The sequence below is a fragment of the Molossus molossus genome, unplaced genomic scaffold (genome assembly GCF_014108415.1).
Source record: "Molossus molossus isolate mMolMol1 unplaced genomic scaffold, mMolMol1.p scaffold_m16_p_11, whole genome shotgun sequence".
NCBI classification, from domain to species: domain Eukaryota; kingdom Metazoa; phylum Chordata; class Mammalia; order Chiroptera; family Molossidae; genus Molossus; species Molossus molossus.
This window is the reverse complement of record NW_023425346.1, coordinates 70060425-70076797: the sequence shown is the minus strand read 5'-3', so window position 1 is coordinate 70076797 and position 16373 is coordinate 70060425. Positions and strand designations below refer to the sequence as shown.

Below are 16373 nucleotides of genomic sequence, written 5' to 3'. Positions count from 1 at the left end.
ATTATATAAGTAGCTCTGAATATTAGCTTCAGAAAAAAAATGATAGAAATATGAAACAAACCAGTATCATTGTCTAAATACTTGCTCTGTGGCAATACAAAGTACTGTATTTTATTTATCTTTACACAAGCTAGGAACATTTATATCAAACAAGTAACTTCTTCCAGGTCACTTAGCTAGTAATGGCAAAGACAAAATACAAATGAAAATCTATCTAAAGTTAATGGTTACAATATATTAATGGTGTACAAATAATACTTATTATTTATTAAGCACTGATATCTAGCACCGTGATTGATGTTATCAGAAGGCTATCAACATGCTCTCAAGAAATAAAAGAGTAGCACTTAATTGAACATTAAATTGGACATCATTTAAAGTACTACTTCTTAGGTGGTAATGAAGTCAAATAAAGTCCACTAGTAATACATGATTATTTCTTAAGAGGGATAAAACTTGAAGAGTTGCATAATTGAAACACGGAGAAAGAGGAGAGGAAAAATCATGTAAATAATTTAGAATGAAGTAAAACCATGAACGATGCATGCAAAAACACTGAAGAGAAGGGTTTCAATGAGAGCAGAGATTTCATTAGGTACAGTCATTGATCTATACCTTTCCATCAGTATTATGTAACCACAAAAATTGCTTCTACTTATCTAAAATAAATTATTTAATAAAGTTCTACATACCCTTCTTAATAGCTTTGTATTTCTCTTCATTCTCCATAAAATTAGGATCCATCTTGAAAACATCTTTAAAAAAAAATCAAAAGTTTAAGTGTTTATTTTCTTTGTTTACATTTGTTGGTGCCCCACTTCCCAACCATCACCCCCTGACTTACTAAGAACATCTTCTGGGTTATAGTCATCTTCCAAAGGCAGCATATGAGTGAACTGATCATCTTCTTCCACTAAGTCAAGTCCTTCCAGGATAACAGGATGGTCCTTAAATCCATCTTTCCTTACAGCGAACATCACCTCAATCATATACTGAACTCTTTTGTCAATTTCAGACTCATGGAGAATGTTTCTAAGGCGTTCAAATATAGCTAAACAGAAAGGAAAGGCAATAAAATAAGCAGTATTATAATACTCAAACAAAAGCTCAATATCAAAACAAGGATATACACTACCATTGATTCCTCTTGGTGACACTTGTGTTAATTTGAGGCCACATTCCTTGAGAAAACCAATAGCTACTTCAACACTATCATCTGTTGGTCTTTCCAGGAGCAAAGTGAGCATCTCTAAGCATAAAACTTCATGTGCCTTAAATAGAATTAAAGAGACATACGGAATAAAGAAAACTCTATTACATATATAAACCTTTATTGATAGTAACCTTAAAAGTTAGTAAATCTGTTTTTTGCAGTGATAATATTATATATATGATTAGCAAGGTTTTATAATGTATATGAAACTAGTCCAAATATGAGATACAATTATTCTTTCACTTTCATTATGCACCTGTTAAGAATTTCCAAATGATTTTTCAAAAAATCTAAATTTATTACACTGAATAAAACTATTTGACTTTTCTCCAGAAGAAATATTCTTCTTACACAGTATATAAAAAATATAATATGCCCTGGCCGGTTTGGCTCAGCGGTTAGAGCGTCGGCCTGCGGTCCGGAGAGACCCGGGTTCGGTTCCCGCTAAGGGCATGTACCTCGGTTGCAGTTTGTCCCCGGCCCTGGTTGGTGGTGCGGGTGGCAGCCACTCGATGTGTCCCTTTCACGTCGATGTTTCTCTCTCTCTCCCTCTCTCTCCCTCCCACTCTATCTGTACAAAAAATGGAAAAATGTCCTCAGGTGAGGATGAAAAAAAAAAATATATATATATATAATATACATTATCTACAGGAAATGCAACAATTATCCTCAAAACATAAGTTAAAAGTCATGACCAATTTTTAATCTGAGATATTTTCATAGTCACTGTATGATTAAGAGTGATTCTGCATAACCACAAATCTTCATATCTATTTTCCAATTCATTATTTCAGCAACTGTTAGACAGAAAATAGTCATTCTTTTTAATGTTTTTGATTTTTTTTAGAGAGAGAGGAAGGGAGAGAAAGAGAGATAGAAACATTGATGTGAGAGAGCAACATCGATCAGCTGCCTCCTACACACCCCCCACTGGGGATCAAGCCCGAAACCCAGGCTTGTGCCTTAACCAAGAATCGAACCAGGACCTCTCAGTTCATGGGACGACGCTCAATCCACTGAGCCACATCAGCCAGGCTAGACAGAAAATAGTCTTTAAATTACATGAATAATTATTTTATTAGAAAATATCTTAGTTTCTGGTATGCAATGAGTTTTAAATATCATACACACACACACACGCACACACACACACACACACAGACATATATGTTTCTTTTTTGTACCAATCAAACTATTTACATTGGCCTTATTAAAAAATTAATACTGCCCTGGTCGGTTTGGCTCAGCGGTTAGAGCGTCCGCCTGTGGTCCGGAGAGACCCGGGTTCGGTTCCCGCTAAGGGCATGTACCTCGGTTGCAGTTTGTCCCCGGCCCTGGTTGGTCGTGCGGGTGGCGGCCACTCGATGTGTCCCTTTCACATCGATGTTTCCCTCTCTCTCTCTTCCTCTCTCTCCCTCCCACTCTATCTGTACAGAAAATGGAAAAATGTCCTTGGGTGAGGATAAAAAAAAAAAAAAAAAAAAAAAAAATCAATACTTATAAACGATACCAGGTATAGTGGGAATAAATTCTACTGGGAAGCTTTGCCGTGAAAGAAAAAGAAGTAGAAAGCGTGTTCAAAGCCACCATACACAATTCTGGAGTCACACACTTATTTAAGATGGAGAGAAAAAAGTCTAAATCTCAACTCAGGAAATTAATTTTTTTACATTAAGCATGATAAAAAATACATACTACTTTTTGTAGGGGCAAACAGTCTTACAGGTGACAAGAAAATATTGCCTTGTAACATAGTTGGGAAGACCTAAAATATTTATCATTTTAATTGTTGTGTGGCAATGCCAAAAGTATCTCCAATATAATAAAATATATATTATAAAACAAACATATAGCTGAGCTGATACAGACATGTGAAGTGTTAAAGGTCTTAAGCAGCAAGTTAGGGCTAATTAAGCTGAAATCTAAAAGGTTTCTAAGAGTAAACAATGAAAAAAATATGTAGGAAAAAATTAAAATAACATTTAGTGTTAGAAAATTAAGATAAAGTATGACTTCAAAATGCTTCCTTTTATAGATATAATTAAACACGATGATATATTTTGAAAGAAACCTTTAAATATGAACAAGAACAATTTTACTATTTTCAAGTTGAAACAGAAGCTGAATCAAAACTCTGAAATAGTGACTGAATACAAAACACAAAAATTGAATAAAAAAGAAAATTATTTGTATTTAAAACTCACTAAATTTACTTAATCCACTATATTTTATAAACTGATTTTATGAGTATAGGACTATATATACTACATAATTGCAAGGATCAGGCTTTCTTTTTTTTTTTATCAGATAGTATTAGATTCTAATGAACACCATGTACAGGGAAAAAAAAGTGGAGGAGATACCAACTTTGTTGCTTTATAAAAACAAATTACTTTTTCTGAAAAAAATGATTTGTAGTTAAGTAACCATGAACAGAATTAAGAGATCAAGTTGACAAAACAATGTCTGGTTCTTCTTCATATTAAAGAATATTAAAAGTATTTATTATAGTTTTAAAACTAAACTATTATCCAAGATACTTTTCTCAAGGACTATAAAATTAAAACAAAACCAAAGACGTATCACTGAAGTGCATCAAGCCTGTGTGATCTAATGTCACTAAAAGGCACCAAGTTTTGAAGATAATTACTTACTACATTTTGGTTAATAAGATGTGCCACAAATTTTGAAGCAGTCAGACAAAGTTGCTGAAAAGTGAAGGTAGAGAAAAAGTTAATCTATAAACTAATACCAATTTTCATTTATCTATAGAATCTACAGCTTATACACTCTATTTTAAATATGTAATACATAGGATAATTTTTATATTAAAGTTAAAAGATAAGCACTAATACATGTGAAAGAGTGCCATTTATGGCAAAACAGTTATAATTCTACAGGTACAGCCATTATTTTTGTGGCTCATCATTAGTGGCCAGGGATATGTAATAGAACAAAAAAAGTTCTCATGAAATATGCAGTTTTAAAAAAGAATTCTTATGCAGAAATCAACATTGCTCACTACTACTCACACTGGCTTATTAGTCTTTCATTATGTGGCAGTCTATAAGCCATCAAACTAATCTATAAACTAATCTATAAACTAATACCAATTTTCATTTATCAATTTTCATTTCATCAAACATACCTTATCATTTCTTCGATAGCCTTTTCGAAAATTAAGAATTAACCTCTTGAGGATTAATTCTCCGATTTGTGGAAATTTTGAGTTAATAATCGCCACTAATGCAGCATAAACATGGGTGAAGATTGGAGAAGCACTCTGTGCTTGCAAAACAGATCTGGACAGCAGGCCTCTGTTTTAAAAAAAGCATCAATAATCGCCAATTTAATTAGTAGAATAAAAACCTCATGTAAAATTTGGTAATATCATTCCTCTGTAAATAATCACAAATGCTAAATCAGGACTAAATTTATACCACTTGATCTAGAGGAAGAGTTTGTCTTTCTAATAAATAAAACCTGCTTTTGAGAAAATCAACTCAATTGTGCTTTTATAACACAGACAGATTTTACTACAATTTTTTCTTCAATAATTTTTCTCTTGAAATTAATTCCTGTTTTCCAGTTTTTGTTTGTTATATCTAGTCATAAACTTGAGTTTTTTAAACTTCTTAAAAATAATTTAACATTTTCAAAATACTGAAAGAAAAAAGACCTGCTTCAAAAGTACCAAATTTAGACAACATAAGATTTCCACTACTTGTCCATTATTTTATATAAAATTATGTGATTAAAGACAAATGTGGGTGGTTCTCATCTTTAAGTCAATTTTCAGTAAAATAAAAATAAAGATTTGGAATACTCATATGAAAGACAAAGACACAAAGCAATGCAAGAATAATGCTGAAAAAATGACAAGAAAATAAAAGGTTCTACCTTAACTCATTTTGAAATAAGTATGTTTCTATACGCATTAAGGAGAGACATGCAAAGTAGGCTAAACAGTTATTTTTAGTAATACAATGACAAATAATTAGTAAATTGCCAAAAAGCAAGAAAACATTGTCTTAATAGTCATCAGGTTTAGGTATGACAATTAAATCATTAGAGTAGAAAATGAGAAAAGAGAACTCTGCTAATAAATGGCAAGATCTTAATTAACTCACTTAACTTCTCTGAGCCTGCTTCTTTCTGAGAATGGTGTCTGCCTTGAGGTCACCTTCTATTCTCTACAACATGCTACACCTTACTTTATATCCCCTAAGTTTTTTGAGATATGGAATCAGGGTCATGTAAAATGACATGGGAAAATAGCTTTCAGATTTTAAAATAATAAAATGAATATATGGTATCTCTGTTGCCTGACCTTTTAAACATCACCATCTACTTAAAACAACACAGAAAATGCTGTCATTCTTCTCTGCTTTTCTAAAATTTATTACTGATCTTCCTCATTTCTTTCACATTCTCATTTTGCTTTCATTAGAAATTAAATTGGTTGGAGGTAGCGCGCGCGCGCGCGCGCGCGCACACACACACACACACACACACAGGATATCTGCTATTTCTCATGAGTTTAAATTATTGGAAATATTCAGTAAATAAATGTCTGCAAACATCATTATATCACAGCAAATCTTCTCAAAAAGCAAAAACTCCATACAACCTTTAATAATGAAGTACAGGTTATTTGTCAATAGCTTAAATTTTTTTTTCAAAACTGCATTTTAAATATTCTCAACTACCTTTGAAATAAACTAGTATAATAAATCAATAATTATTTTTCATGTAGGTATTATGTTCCTTTGAAAAACTGCTATGAAATGGTACAAATAAAATAGCTGATGCTTACCTTCCTCTAACTATATTTTCTTGAAGAAGTTCTTGAATAATAATACCTATATTAGAAATGTTGACTTTGTTGATAAGACCATTGATTGACTTCTTTAGGGCTTCCCAGCTCATCCTCTGGTATGCTAAGCTAAAAAGAATAGATTTTAATAAAGATTAAAACTAAGATAATAATCATAGTAACAAAAGGTTATAATAAGAGCATAAAATATACTTAGTTCCTTTATTTTTAACATTATTTTCACAAAACGACTCCAAAATGCAGTAAAATATTACTAAATAAACACACAGATGATATCCTAAGCTATTTGATTTTTATATACATATAATGTTATATACAGACTGCTTCCCTTTAATAACATGTTTACTAAGGTTATATAAGGATAATCTTTTGTTCTTATGTCCATATTACAATTTGCAACATTTAATTCATTAGTCAGATTCAATAATGCTTATTTTACATTATAACACTTTATTTAAACTTGTCTTTAAAAAAACATTTAAAAGTAAAAGCTATTATTTTTTATTTAAAATTATAATCAAAATAACTACATATAAGCCATAAAAAGGAAATTTTAATTTTGTCCCTTCTCATAAAAGCATTAGAAAACAAAATTATAGTTTTAAACTATAAACAAATAATAATTACAGAAAAAAGGGAAAGTCATATGAAATCATGGGACTAAAAGACTGTCCTAAATATTTTAAAGAACATCTCTACATCTATGCAGTAATCCCACAGCTATACCAGCTGAATGCTAGATAGCTATACTATTTTTTAATTAAGAGCTTAGGCAAACTCTTTAGACTAATTGGGTTTCTTTGCTTGAACATGATAATGTCTAAAGCCCTTTAAAGCTCTAAAATTCTATGGGTTTTATAATTACTTCTCTGTGAAATATAATTTCAGATGCAGTTTTAATTTATTTTTTTTCTTACATACACCAATCTGAGGAAGCTGACAGACTTCCTGGAATAATATATATAAATATATAGCATTACAAAGAATAGCAATCATATTGAAACAGTTTATAAAACATGAAAAGAACAAAAGTTTGATATAGTATTATCGGTGCTTCTTAAAACAAAAAGTGGCAATAGGGATAATAACTCCTTTAATTTCCAAGTACCATGGCAACAAAGAATATTATGAGATATTTGTAACAAATAGTCTAATACAATGGTCTGTGGCCTACATTCCCATAGGGAAAAAAATGGTACATTTTATTTAGAGATCAGTAAAAATAAAGAAATATTATAGTCTAAGATGCTATGGTCTGAGAAAAGGAGAGAAAAGAGAAAACTGTCAATTTAGTTCCATGGATTAGTATAGGAGATGGCAAATTATACCCATGAGCCAAATACAGCCCACAGCCTGTTTCGTAAATAAAGCTTTATTGAAACAAAGTTACTCATCTGTTTACATATTATCTGTGACTGTATTCCTAAGAGTCCAATAGCTGCAACAGAGACAGAATAATGGACAAAGCCTTAAATATTTACTAGCTGGCCTTTTCCAGAAAAAGTATGCCAAGTCCTGGTTTGGTAAAACCGAAAATATTTGTTTTAGGTTGAAAATATCAACATTCTTGAATATCCAGGAAAAACAGACACTACTAACAGGTAAGCACGCAACTGTGAAAGAAATAATGTAAAATAGCTAAGTGATCTTTCCTCATATTTTTAAATTCACACATGCAAAGAAAAAAGAAGTTATGAGCTACTTGCAGAGCTCCAATGGAAAAGAAAAAAAAAGTAAGAAAAGTATAATTTAATAGCTCTATCACTGTGGACTAATGTAAATTCTCAACAGTCAAGGTTACTGAGACCACAGTTGACTTTTTTTTCAATGCAGATATCATTATCTTTTATATTTAGTGATATTAACATGCCTGTTTTTATCTGTGATCTGTTCTTGCATCATCCTGAGCTTTGCAGGAGGAATGTATGCTCCACCAGTACGAGTAAGGAGAGGGTCCAGCTCATCTTTCTTCTTTTTTGCAGTAGGTTCATCCTGAGCAGAGGAACTCTGGGTTACAGATGGATCTGGGCTTCTTCTCCCAGGAGATGAAGATTTCCGGGACCTTTTCCGATCCACATCTCTTTCTCGTTCTCGGCGTTTCTCTCGGTCCCTACTTCTGTAATATTAAATTTTTGAAAATGGAGAAAAGACAATATAAAATACATCTTAAATGTGTTTCTGCATACCAAATGAGTGAGGCCATAAGTGGGCCCCATAAATTCAGACAAGGAAAAGTGGTTTGGAATGGTGAGACAGGGCTTCACAGAGAAAATGTAACTTAAATTAGGTCTTCAAGGCTTGACAGAATTTATATTGAGGGCAAGAAGGGGAGGGGGAGAAGGAAGGGAGAACGGCTTTCTGCAAGTGGTAGAAGATAGAATAACTACTGAAAAACTGAGCAGGAGCAACCAGAACAGAATGAAAAGAACAGCCAGGAAACAATAAAGAATCACTGGAAGAATGAGTTCAAGTCAGACTAAAATATTAAAAAACAAGCAACACACTTTAAATTTTATATACTGGAGGAATCATCAGTGGTTTCTCAGTGGGTTAGTGACATGAAAATAGTGTTTTAAGAAGACAAACTGGCCTGTGATATACATGATGAATCATGTAAAGGAAAAACCAATTTATCATCAATAACAACAATTTAGGAGTAAGACTCGTAAAAAATGTAATATTTGAAATTGTGTCTTGATACAACTGGTATTTCTATTAAAAACCTCAAAATATCATAAGTTTCTGTTTACTTGAGACAATTTTTATAGAAAATCAACCATTTCCTAGTCATAATTACTCTTCCCTACTAATGCAGGTAAGTATCCTTTCTTAAGCTAACATTTTTTAAATAATCAGAATATTGTTCTCTGAAAGCATCAATAACTAACAGGAAATGGTAAATCCTTGCTTTTTGCTACCTTTTCCCAGAAAAGAGTTTGTCCACTTAACTATTTTTTACATATACAGATACTGCCTTGGAAACTTGGATCATTCTGCTCACACTTTGTGCAACCATGAGTTATATGAATACAGTAAATAGAATCTGTTTCATATTATCTTATATTAATGCAAGTTCTGCACTACCATGAAACGGTTGAATAGATTTTACCTAAATCTAGAGTGCATATTGAGATGGTCTGCTTTTATATACAGTAATACAATGTACAGACAAAGAAAAGCAGTCAGTTTTAAAACTGAAGTATAGAAACTCCATGCAGTCAGTCACAAAAGCAGGTGCTCTGAAATCCAAGCACTGATTTGCAATTGAGTTGCTTTTTGTTATAAAGGTAACATGTTCCAAGAGAGTAGCTACAGCAGTGATTTACTGACTTTCCTTATGATTCTTTTAAGAACCACCAACAAAGAATACTAGCTGGCTGATAAAAACGTGTCCTTACAATTATAGTGCTTGTTCCTTTAGAGTGTGTGAACAATACAGTCTTCTTTGAGTCTAAACAGAAATATTTCTCTTCAAATGCTTTTAGAATGTTAGCCTCTATATTCTACGTAACACACAGCCTGCTTACTTCCTAGTGTGACTGTGTGAATCAAGTGAGACTTTATGTACATACAATGGACCAAACACAGACTTACAGTGAAGTAATACAACCAGAGATAATGGCAAAATCATGGGCTTTAGAGTCAGAATTGAGTTGAAACCCCAGTTTCATCATCTACCAGATAGGTAACTACAACTTCAGGTAAATTACCTAATCACTTCAAACCCAATCCTCATTTGTTAATTGTAAAAAAGAGTATCTAGTTTGTATTTGAGAAAGTATTCAAAATGCCTAGCTCACTGAATATAGTGGTAGTTACTGCTGTCATAAGGTGACAGCAGATGAGCCTGGCTGTTGGGGGTTCATTTAATCTGACATTTTAGGACTGGATATATATTAGAAAGTAAGAAGTGAGAAGGAAATTTTGGCTGCAGATATAAAATAATGTGTTTAGCTCCAAATTACAGAGGAATTTGATCAAAATTCTAGTAGGAGCATAGTCTCTGTAGTCATGGAGTGGATAATGAGAGAGATGTTAAAAAGGATACAGAACTCAGTGAACAATAAAACATGGTAGACAAGTTTTTGAAACTAGATGACTAATAAGGTGGGAAGTCAAGTTCTCCAAAACCAAGAATAATTTAGGTTTAGATTAAAACCACAGATTGCTAACTTCATTTTCAATGTCCGTTTGCTATTAAGCAGGAAAGCAAATTAAGATGACTCTATGTCATATAATACAAAAGACTTGCATTCAGTAAAGAATCTCAAAAATGCCCTGGCCAGTTTGGCTCAGCAGTTAGAGCATCGGCCTGCGGTCCCCAGAGACCCAGGTTCAGTTCCCGATAAGGGCATGTACCTCGGTTGCAGTTTGTCTCCGGCCCTGTTTGGGTCGTGCAGGTGGCAGCCACTCGATGTGTCCCTTTCACATCGATGCTTCTCTCTCTCTCTCTTCCACTCTATCTGAACAAAAAAATGGAAAAATGTCCTCAGGTGAGGATAAAAAATTTTAAAAAAATAAAGATTACAAAAACAAAAAAAAAAAAGAATTTCAAAAACACATACGAGCCAATGCATCATGCAGTACAGTATAATGAGTAAGAGCTTCGGCTCTATAGTCAGACAGATTGAGACTAATATGCTTCTAAAGTATAAACAAATCACAAGTTCTCTAAGCCTCAGTTTCGTGATCTATAAACAGACATAATAGTATCCACCATAATATACTTACTGCAATAGAGTTAATTCACATAAAGTCCTTATTAGAAGATCATCCATTTAATGCTATTACTGTTTTTATTATACAGCATAAAGAAAATTTAAACACACATCTCCCTATAGTTAAAATTTCCAATACTAACCTCGACTCCATGCTACCATCATAAGAACGTCCTCTTCTGGAACGCTCATTGTCCGACCTGCTGTAATCAAAGTAATCTCTATCCCGAGGGGATCTTTCTTGTTCTGCATATCTAAAACAGCAAAAAGTAAACCAAAGTTGAAAACGACTGTTATACTTAGGAAAGTCATACACTGGTAATGTAGAGCAACTCTATGATTAAAAAATGTCTTATCAAACTGTTTTTAACAGAGCTCATTTTTTGTCTTGATTATAAAAGCTTTCAGCTTGTGCACAACAAAATAACTGCTAGAATTCACTTAACCAAACTTGTCAGCCTGATTCACACTGTCCTTAGTGAGATATATATCTGGATATATTGTACATAGTCAGCATGAAAAACACAATCCTGAAAATTACTTCTTTTACTTAGTCTGTATCTATTCATTTTATCCAAACAATGAACAAATGAGACCAATATCATCAGTTAGTCTCTATAAAGACTAGTTTATAGTAACTCTACTCCAAAATACTTTATTAGCTATTATTCTTGAAACTGCATTTTTAGATAGCAGTGACAATGGATTCAAATTACTAGCAAACAAGGATGGATAATATAAGATCTGCTATTTGAATCTTCAAAGTCAATAAAATCAGAGAACCTTAAGAGAAGTTAAACACATACCCACATAATTTACATAGTAACATAATCCACATTTTACACAGACACCTACAGTTAATTTATACACAAAGACCTGCATGTGTGTTTCTGTGTAAAGATGTTATTTTTTTAAATACAGAGTAGGTAACTGATGAAAGACAGTAAGTAGTTGTAAACCATGGCAATTAACTTGTCCAGGAAGCAAAGGTTTCTAGAGACAGCAGAGCAGATTATGAAAAAAGTACACATGTAGTAAGGAAGAGATTACACAAATGAACAAAAGTTTAAAGGGTACTTTTCCCTTCATAAATTATTTTTTAATGGTCATAATATACTAAGTAAAATAATTGAAGTCCCACATGAATATATGATGAATATAATGGTAATATTTCTGGATCTTTCATCTTAACATGATTATAGTAGCATATATAAAAATATTTAAAGACTATAAAGAGCTCTGTAAATGTAAAGGATAGTAGCAACAATAAAAGCAGCACCTGAAAAATAATATTATCTCAACTTAGGTTTCCATTTTAGAAACTCATTCTATTTAGTACTGGAGATATTAAAGTTCTTCCCTCTCACCTAAATAATTACTTAAAACCTAGAATAATTTATTAGAAAGCAGTCAAGAATGATTTGTCCTCAACCCCACTCAAGTAACATTCTTTATAAAACCATCAAAAAGAAATTGTTCACCCTAAAACTAGAAACCTAAGAGCTAAAGTAATTTCTTAAACTTATAAAATGTTTAAATTGAATTCAGAACACATAAAACTGTTTACCTGTCTTCTGGAGAGAAGGACCTCTGATGTGAACTGTTGTTTTCCCTTCTGTCATGACCTGAAGAATGCTTTCAAAGGGTAAAAAAGGGACGAAGTATTTAAAAATTATATTAAAAATAGACAATGAAATATATATCTCAGAAAACTGGAAATGCATTAGAAATTACTTCAAAATATGTTTTAAAAATCTGTTTTCATTATGGAGCAACTATCCTTTTTTAACCAAGAAAATTCAAGGTAGATTACATATTTCTCAAATTTTCAATGCCACCCTAGTTAACATTTTCTTCCTATATAATAGGTTATAAATTTATAGAATACTGTTTTTATAAAGGCCTCTCCTGGTGAAAATAAGATCAAAGCTTTCTTCTGGTGAAAAACATGACTACAGGCCAGAGGTTTTCTAGCAAGAGCTCACTTTTGTGGTTATGCTCAAGTCTTAATACTGTACTTAGCTTCTTATTTCCTTTGGCTTATCATAGCCACAACTTTAGTCCGGGTTAATGCGTCTAGGTGAAATAAATAGCTAGAAGAAACAAACTCTTAATATATTTAAAAAATTTGTTCATTTGTGTTTTCAGCAAACATTATTTGAGTGTCTGATATGTATGGTACTTCATTAGGCTCTAAAGATTTGAATGACATGACTTGAAAGATATAGTTTCTATGTCAAATCCTTTGAAAAATAACAGACATATAACTTCAACATAACATGGGATTGAAGAGACACCTCACATGAGACAGAGATATGAATCATCCAGGTGGAGAACATATCTTAATTTAAAAATCCAAATATATTAGGAAGTCAAAATATTTATCTCTATAAATAGGTAAAATTTTTATACCACTGGCCAACATTCATATTCATAAGCTTTTTAAAAACAATTAAAATAATTTTAATTAACCTAACCATAAGAAAAACAGTATGTTTTTTTAAAGTATCTTAATCTTGAAATCTAAGAAAAAGTAAATCAAATAATGAGTAAATTTTCTATTTGCCTCCTTAATGGGAAAAAGATACATTTAAAAATAGAAAATTATACTGCATAGAAATGTAAACAATTGCTCAAACTTCCTCTTATTTTATGATTATCTAATTAACAGAAAGTTTGAATCTAACATTATCACAAGTAAATTCCCAGTCTCATTAACTACTGAATTTTTTATGTAGTATACACAAACCATACTAATCTATATAAGTAAATAAGCATGTGATCAAATTTGCAGTAGCCATAGTTAGGCTGTTATTTTACACTTAATGCAACCATCTTAGAACCTGGTTTCCAATGTGTATAAGGAAGTTTTAAAATGATTTCACTCAGCAATACAATGAAGTAGAAATGTTCAACATATACACATAGGTTTCCATAAAACCTGACATCAAGATCTTAAGCCAGACATGGAACACAAGACTCATTCAATTCATGGTAACATCAAACACAGTATTTACTGACAATATATTATAAGACATAGCCCTTCCTGTGTAGATACTCTGGAGGATACAAAGAATTTATAATCTTGCAGGAGAGATGGTTATAAAGATTTCCAGAATGAAATATATCAAATTATATGTTCCTGAGAGAGAGACTGTGTGTGAGAGAGTAAGAGAGAGAGAAAAGAAGAGGAAAAGGTAGAGGAGGAGGAAAAGAAAAAAGGAGACACTAAAACTGCAAAGTCTACTTTTTCTTTTACAAGGCACTGCAATTATTTTGATTACATTAGGGAGATGGCCTCAATTCTGTGCTAATGATTTTTAACACATCTTCACAACATCTGTTGTGAGAAAGAGGGAGAAACCAAAAATACTGAAGTTGTGAATAGGAATTCATAAATATAATCAAGTTGACGGAAGACTGGCACACATAGTAAGTGCTAGAATATCCTGAGTAGGGCACAATCACCATGGTACAGATTAGTGAGGAATGACAGTGGGTAAGGGGGACCTGAACTGGGCTTTAATAGGTGAATAGAATTTCACTAAGTGAAAAACCATTTTGAGGTGTGATCCAAATAATAACCAGAATTTCGCAATTTCCTTTATCATAGAGTTTACATTATAAGTTAAAGCAATAGTTGAAAATAAGATAGTCAAATTATCTTTAAAAATGTTCTAGTCCTGGGAGGTTTGGCTCAGCAGTTAGAGCATCGGCTGCGGACCAGAGTCGCTGGGTTCAATTCCCGTCAAGGTCAAGGGCACTACCTTGGTCCCGTCCCCGACCCTGGTCAGGTTCGTGTATGAGGCAACCAATCGATGTTTCTCTCTGCCCCCCACCCCCGCCACCTCCCGCCCTCCCTCCCTCCCATTCTATCTGAAGATAAATGAAAAAATATCCTTGGGTGATGATTAAAAAAAAATTTTATCTAAATTGTTCATTTAGCAAAAAATATGATACACCACATAGTCACTTACAGCCTCTAACAATGTAGAGACAGCAGTGCAAGGAGGTGAGTGAAGCCCAGAGCCTGCATGCAGAGGCTCTGAGCATCCATTAGGCTCAGGGAGCAAGTGTTCAAAACAAGGGACAGGAGGGGCTGAAGGAGGTAGGGAGCTAACTAAGGAAGCTATAGTAAGGCTCAATGGGAAAACAAGGGATCCTCAGCTCAAGCCCCCTAAACCTAACAAATGAGTTCTCAGAACATCAGGGGAAGATCTGAGCTTCCCTTAAGGTAAGACTGGGACCAATCCAGCTAATGGATCTGTTCATGGCTAGAAGGATAGAGAGGGAGGCAGACTAAACTGAGAAGTGACTGGAAGGTCCAAGCCACTAGGTGTAAAGGACAGGCTGACTGAAGACACCCATGCCCAGGCTGAGGGGATATCACAGAAGACCGATCAGGAGTGTAAGAGGGAAAGCTGGAGAAGCACAGTTTGAGAAGAGCAGGAAGAAGATTCTGAGAGAGAACGAAACACTTCTCCCCCTGTATAAAAGGTATCAGTCTAAACCTGAGTGCTCTAATCTAACACGGCTCAGTCACAAGTCAGTTCCACACAAGGTTTTTTTCCTTATGTCCCCAGCTCCTAACACAATCTGACACTTACTAGGCACACAATTGATTGTTTAATTGCAGTTGGACCAATGAGTACAAGTCCCAAAGAGGCATCAGAACAATCTCTGAAGGTATCTACTGAAAAATGGGGCTAGCTTTGGAGATGGTGCGCCTTCTCCCAAAGGAGAGGTGTAAGCACAGGCTGGATGTCTACCTAGCAAGAAGGTTGGGGAATGTGCCTTTGTCATCATTGACAGAAAGAATTTAGAAAAGAAAGCAGCAGAGCCTTCCTCAGTCTATAAGTCTATCAGTTCAGTTTATTAAGCACGTACCATGCACCAGGGCTTATACCCAGTGTCTGCTATTAAGGAGCTCAGTCTACTGGTTCTCTTTGAAGAAGGAGGTTTAGGGGTACAAAGCTTGCGGAGGAGAGAAAGGGAGAAGTACCTAGATTTATAATAAAATAAAAATACACCTTCCCCTCTAATGACTCTGAGACCCAGAAAGTGATATGCCTACTTGTAGATGAGTAGTTGAAAAAAAAAGTGGAATGGTTTGCTCTCCCACCAAATCCACCTATAGCAGAGAAACAGTTCTGAAAGCAGTTGAAGTTCCTCTCTCATTACAGCTCTGACCTCATCTCTTCCTATACTCCCAACCTACTCCAGCCACACTACACTCCGCATGTGCACTTGCTGTTCCCTCTGCCTGGCACATGCTTCCTCCAAACACCTGCACGGCGAACTTGCCCATATCCTTCAAGTCTCTGCTTAGATGGCTATCTTTTCAGTGGGCCTTCCTTGTAAAACTGCAACCCCCAATGCTACTGATTAACCTTACCCTATTTCTTTTCTTCATAGCATAAATCGAACACTTAACACTCTAACATACCATATAATTTACTTATCTTTTAAGTTTATGATTTATTTTCTGTCTCTCCCACTAAAATGTAAACTCCTTGAGAGCAAGGATTTCTGTTTTGCTCACCCTTTTACCCAAAGCACTTAGAACAGTCACTGAGACACAGTAAGGATTCAGTGAATATTTGCT

General features: G+C 33.7%; 1 protein-coding gene across 5 annotated transcripts in view; it reads right to left on the bottom strand.

The window, feature by feature from the left end:
* Nucleotides 1-16373, bottom strand: part of CWC22 (CWC22 spliceosome associated protein homolog) — a 54662-nt gene that overhangs the window by 23878 nt on the left and 14411 nt on the right. For 3 of the 5 annotated variants that reach the window (XM_036254083.1, XM_036254084.1, XM_036254085.1), the window contains exons 3-11: nucleotides 12336-12403; nucleotides 10912-11022; nucleotides 7921-8166; nucleotides 6030-6158; nucleotides 4362-4530; nucleotides 3868-3921; nucleotides 1136-1271; nucleotides 845-1051; nucleotides 693-755 (exon numbers count right to left, since the gene is read on the bottom strand). In XM_036254083.1, the coding sequence (XP_036109976.1) occupies nucleotides 693-755; nucleotides 845-1051; nucleotides 1136-1271; nucleotides 3868-3921; nucleotides 4362-4530; nucleotides 6030-6158; nucleotides 7921-8166; nucleotides 10912-11022; nucleotides 12336-12403 (1183 nt within the window). Of the gene's footprint in view, nucleotides 1-692; nucleotides 756-844; nucleotides 1272-3867; nucleotides 3922-4361; nucleotides 4531-6029; nucleotides 6159-7920; nucleotides 8167-10911; nucleotides 11023-12335; nucleotides 12404-16373 lie in introns of all 5 variants that reach the window. The other 2 variants (XM_036254082.1, XM_036254081.1) reach the window with 1 other exon arrangement.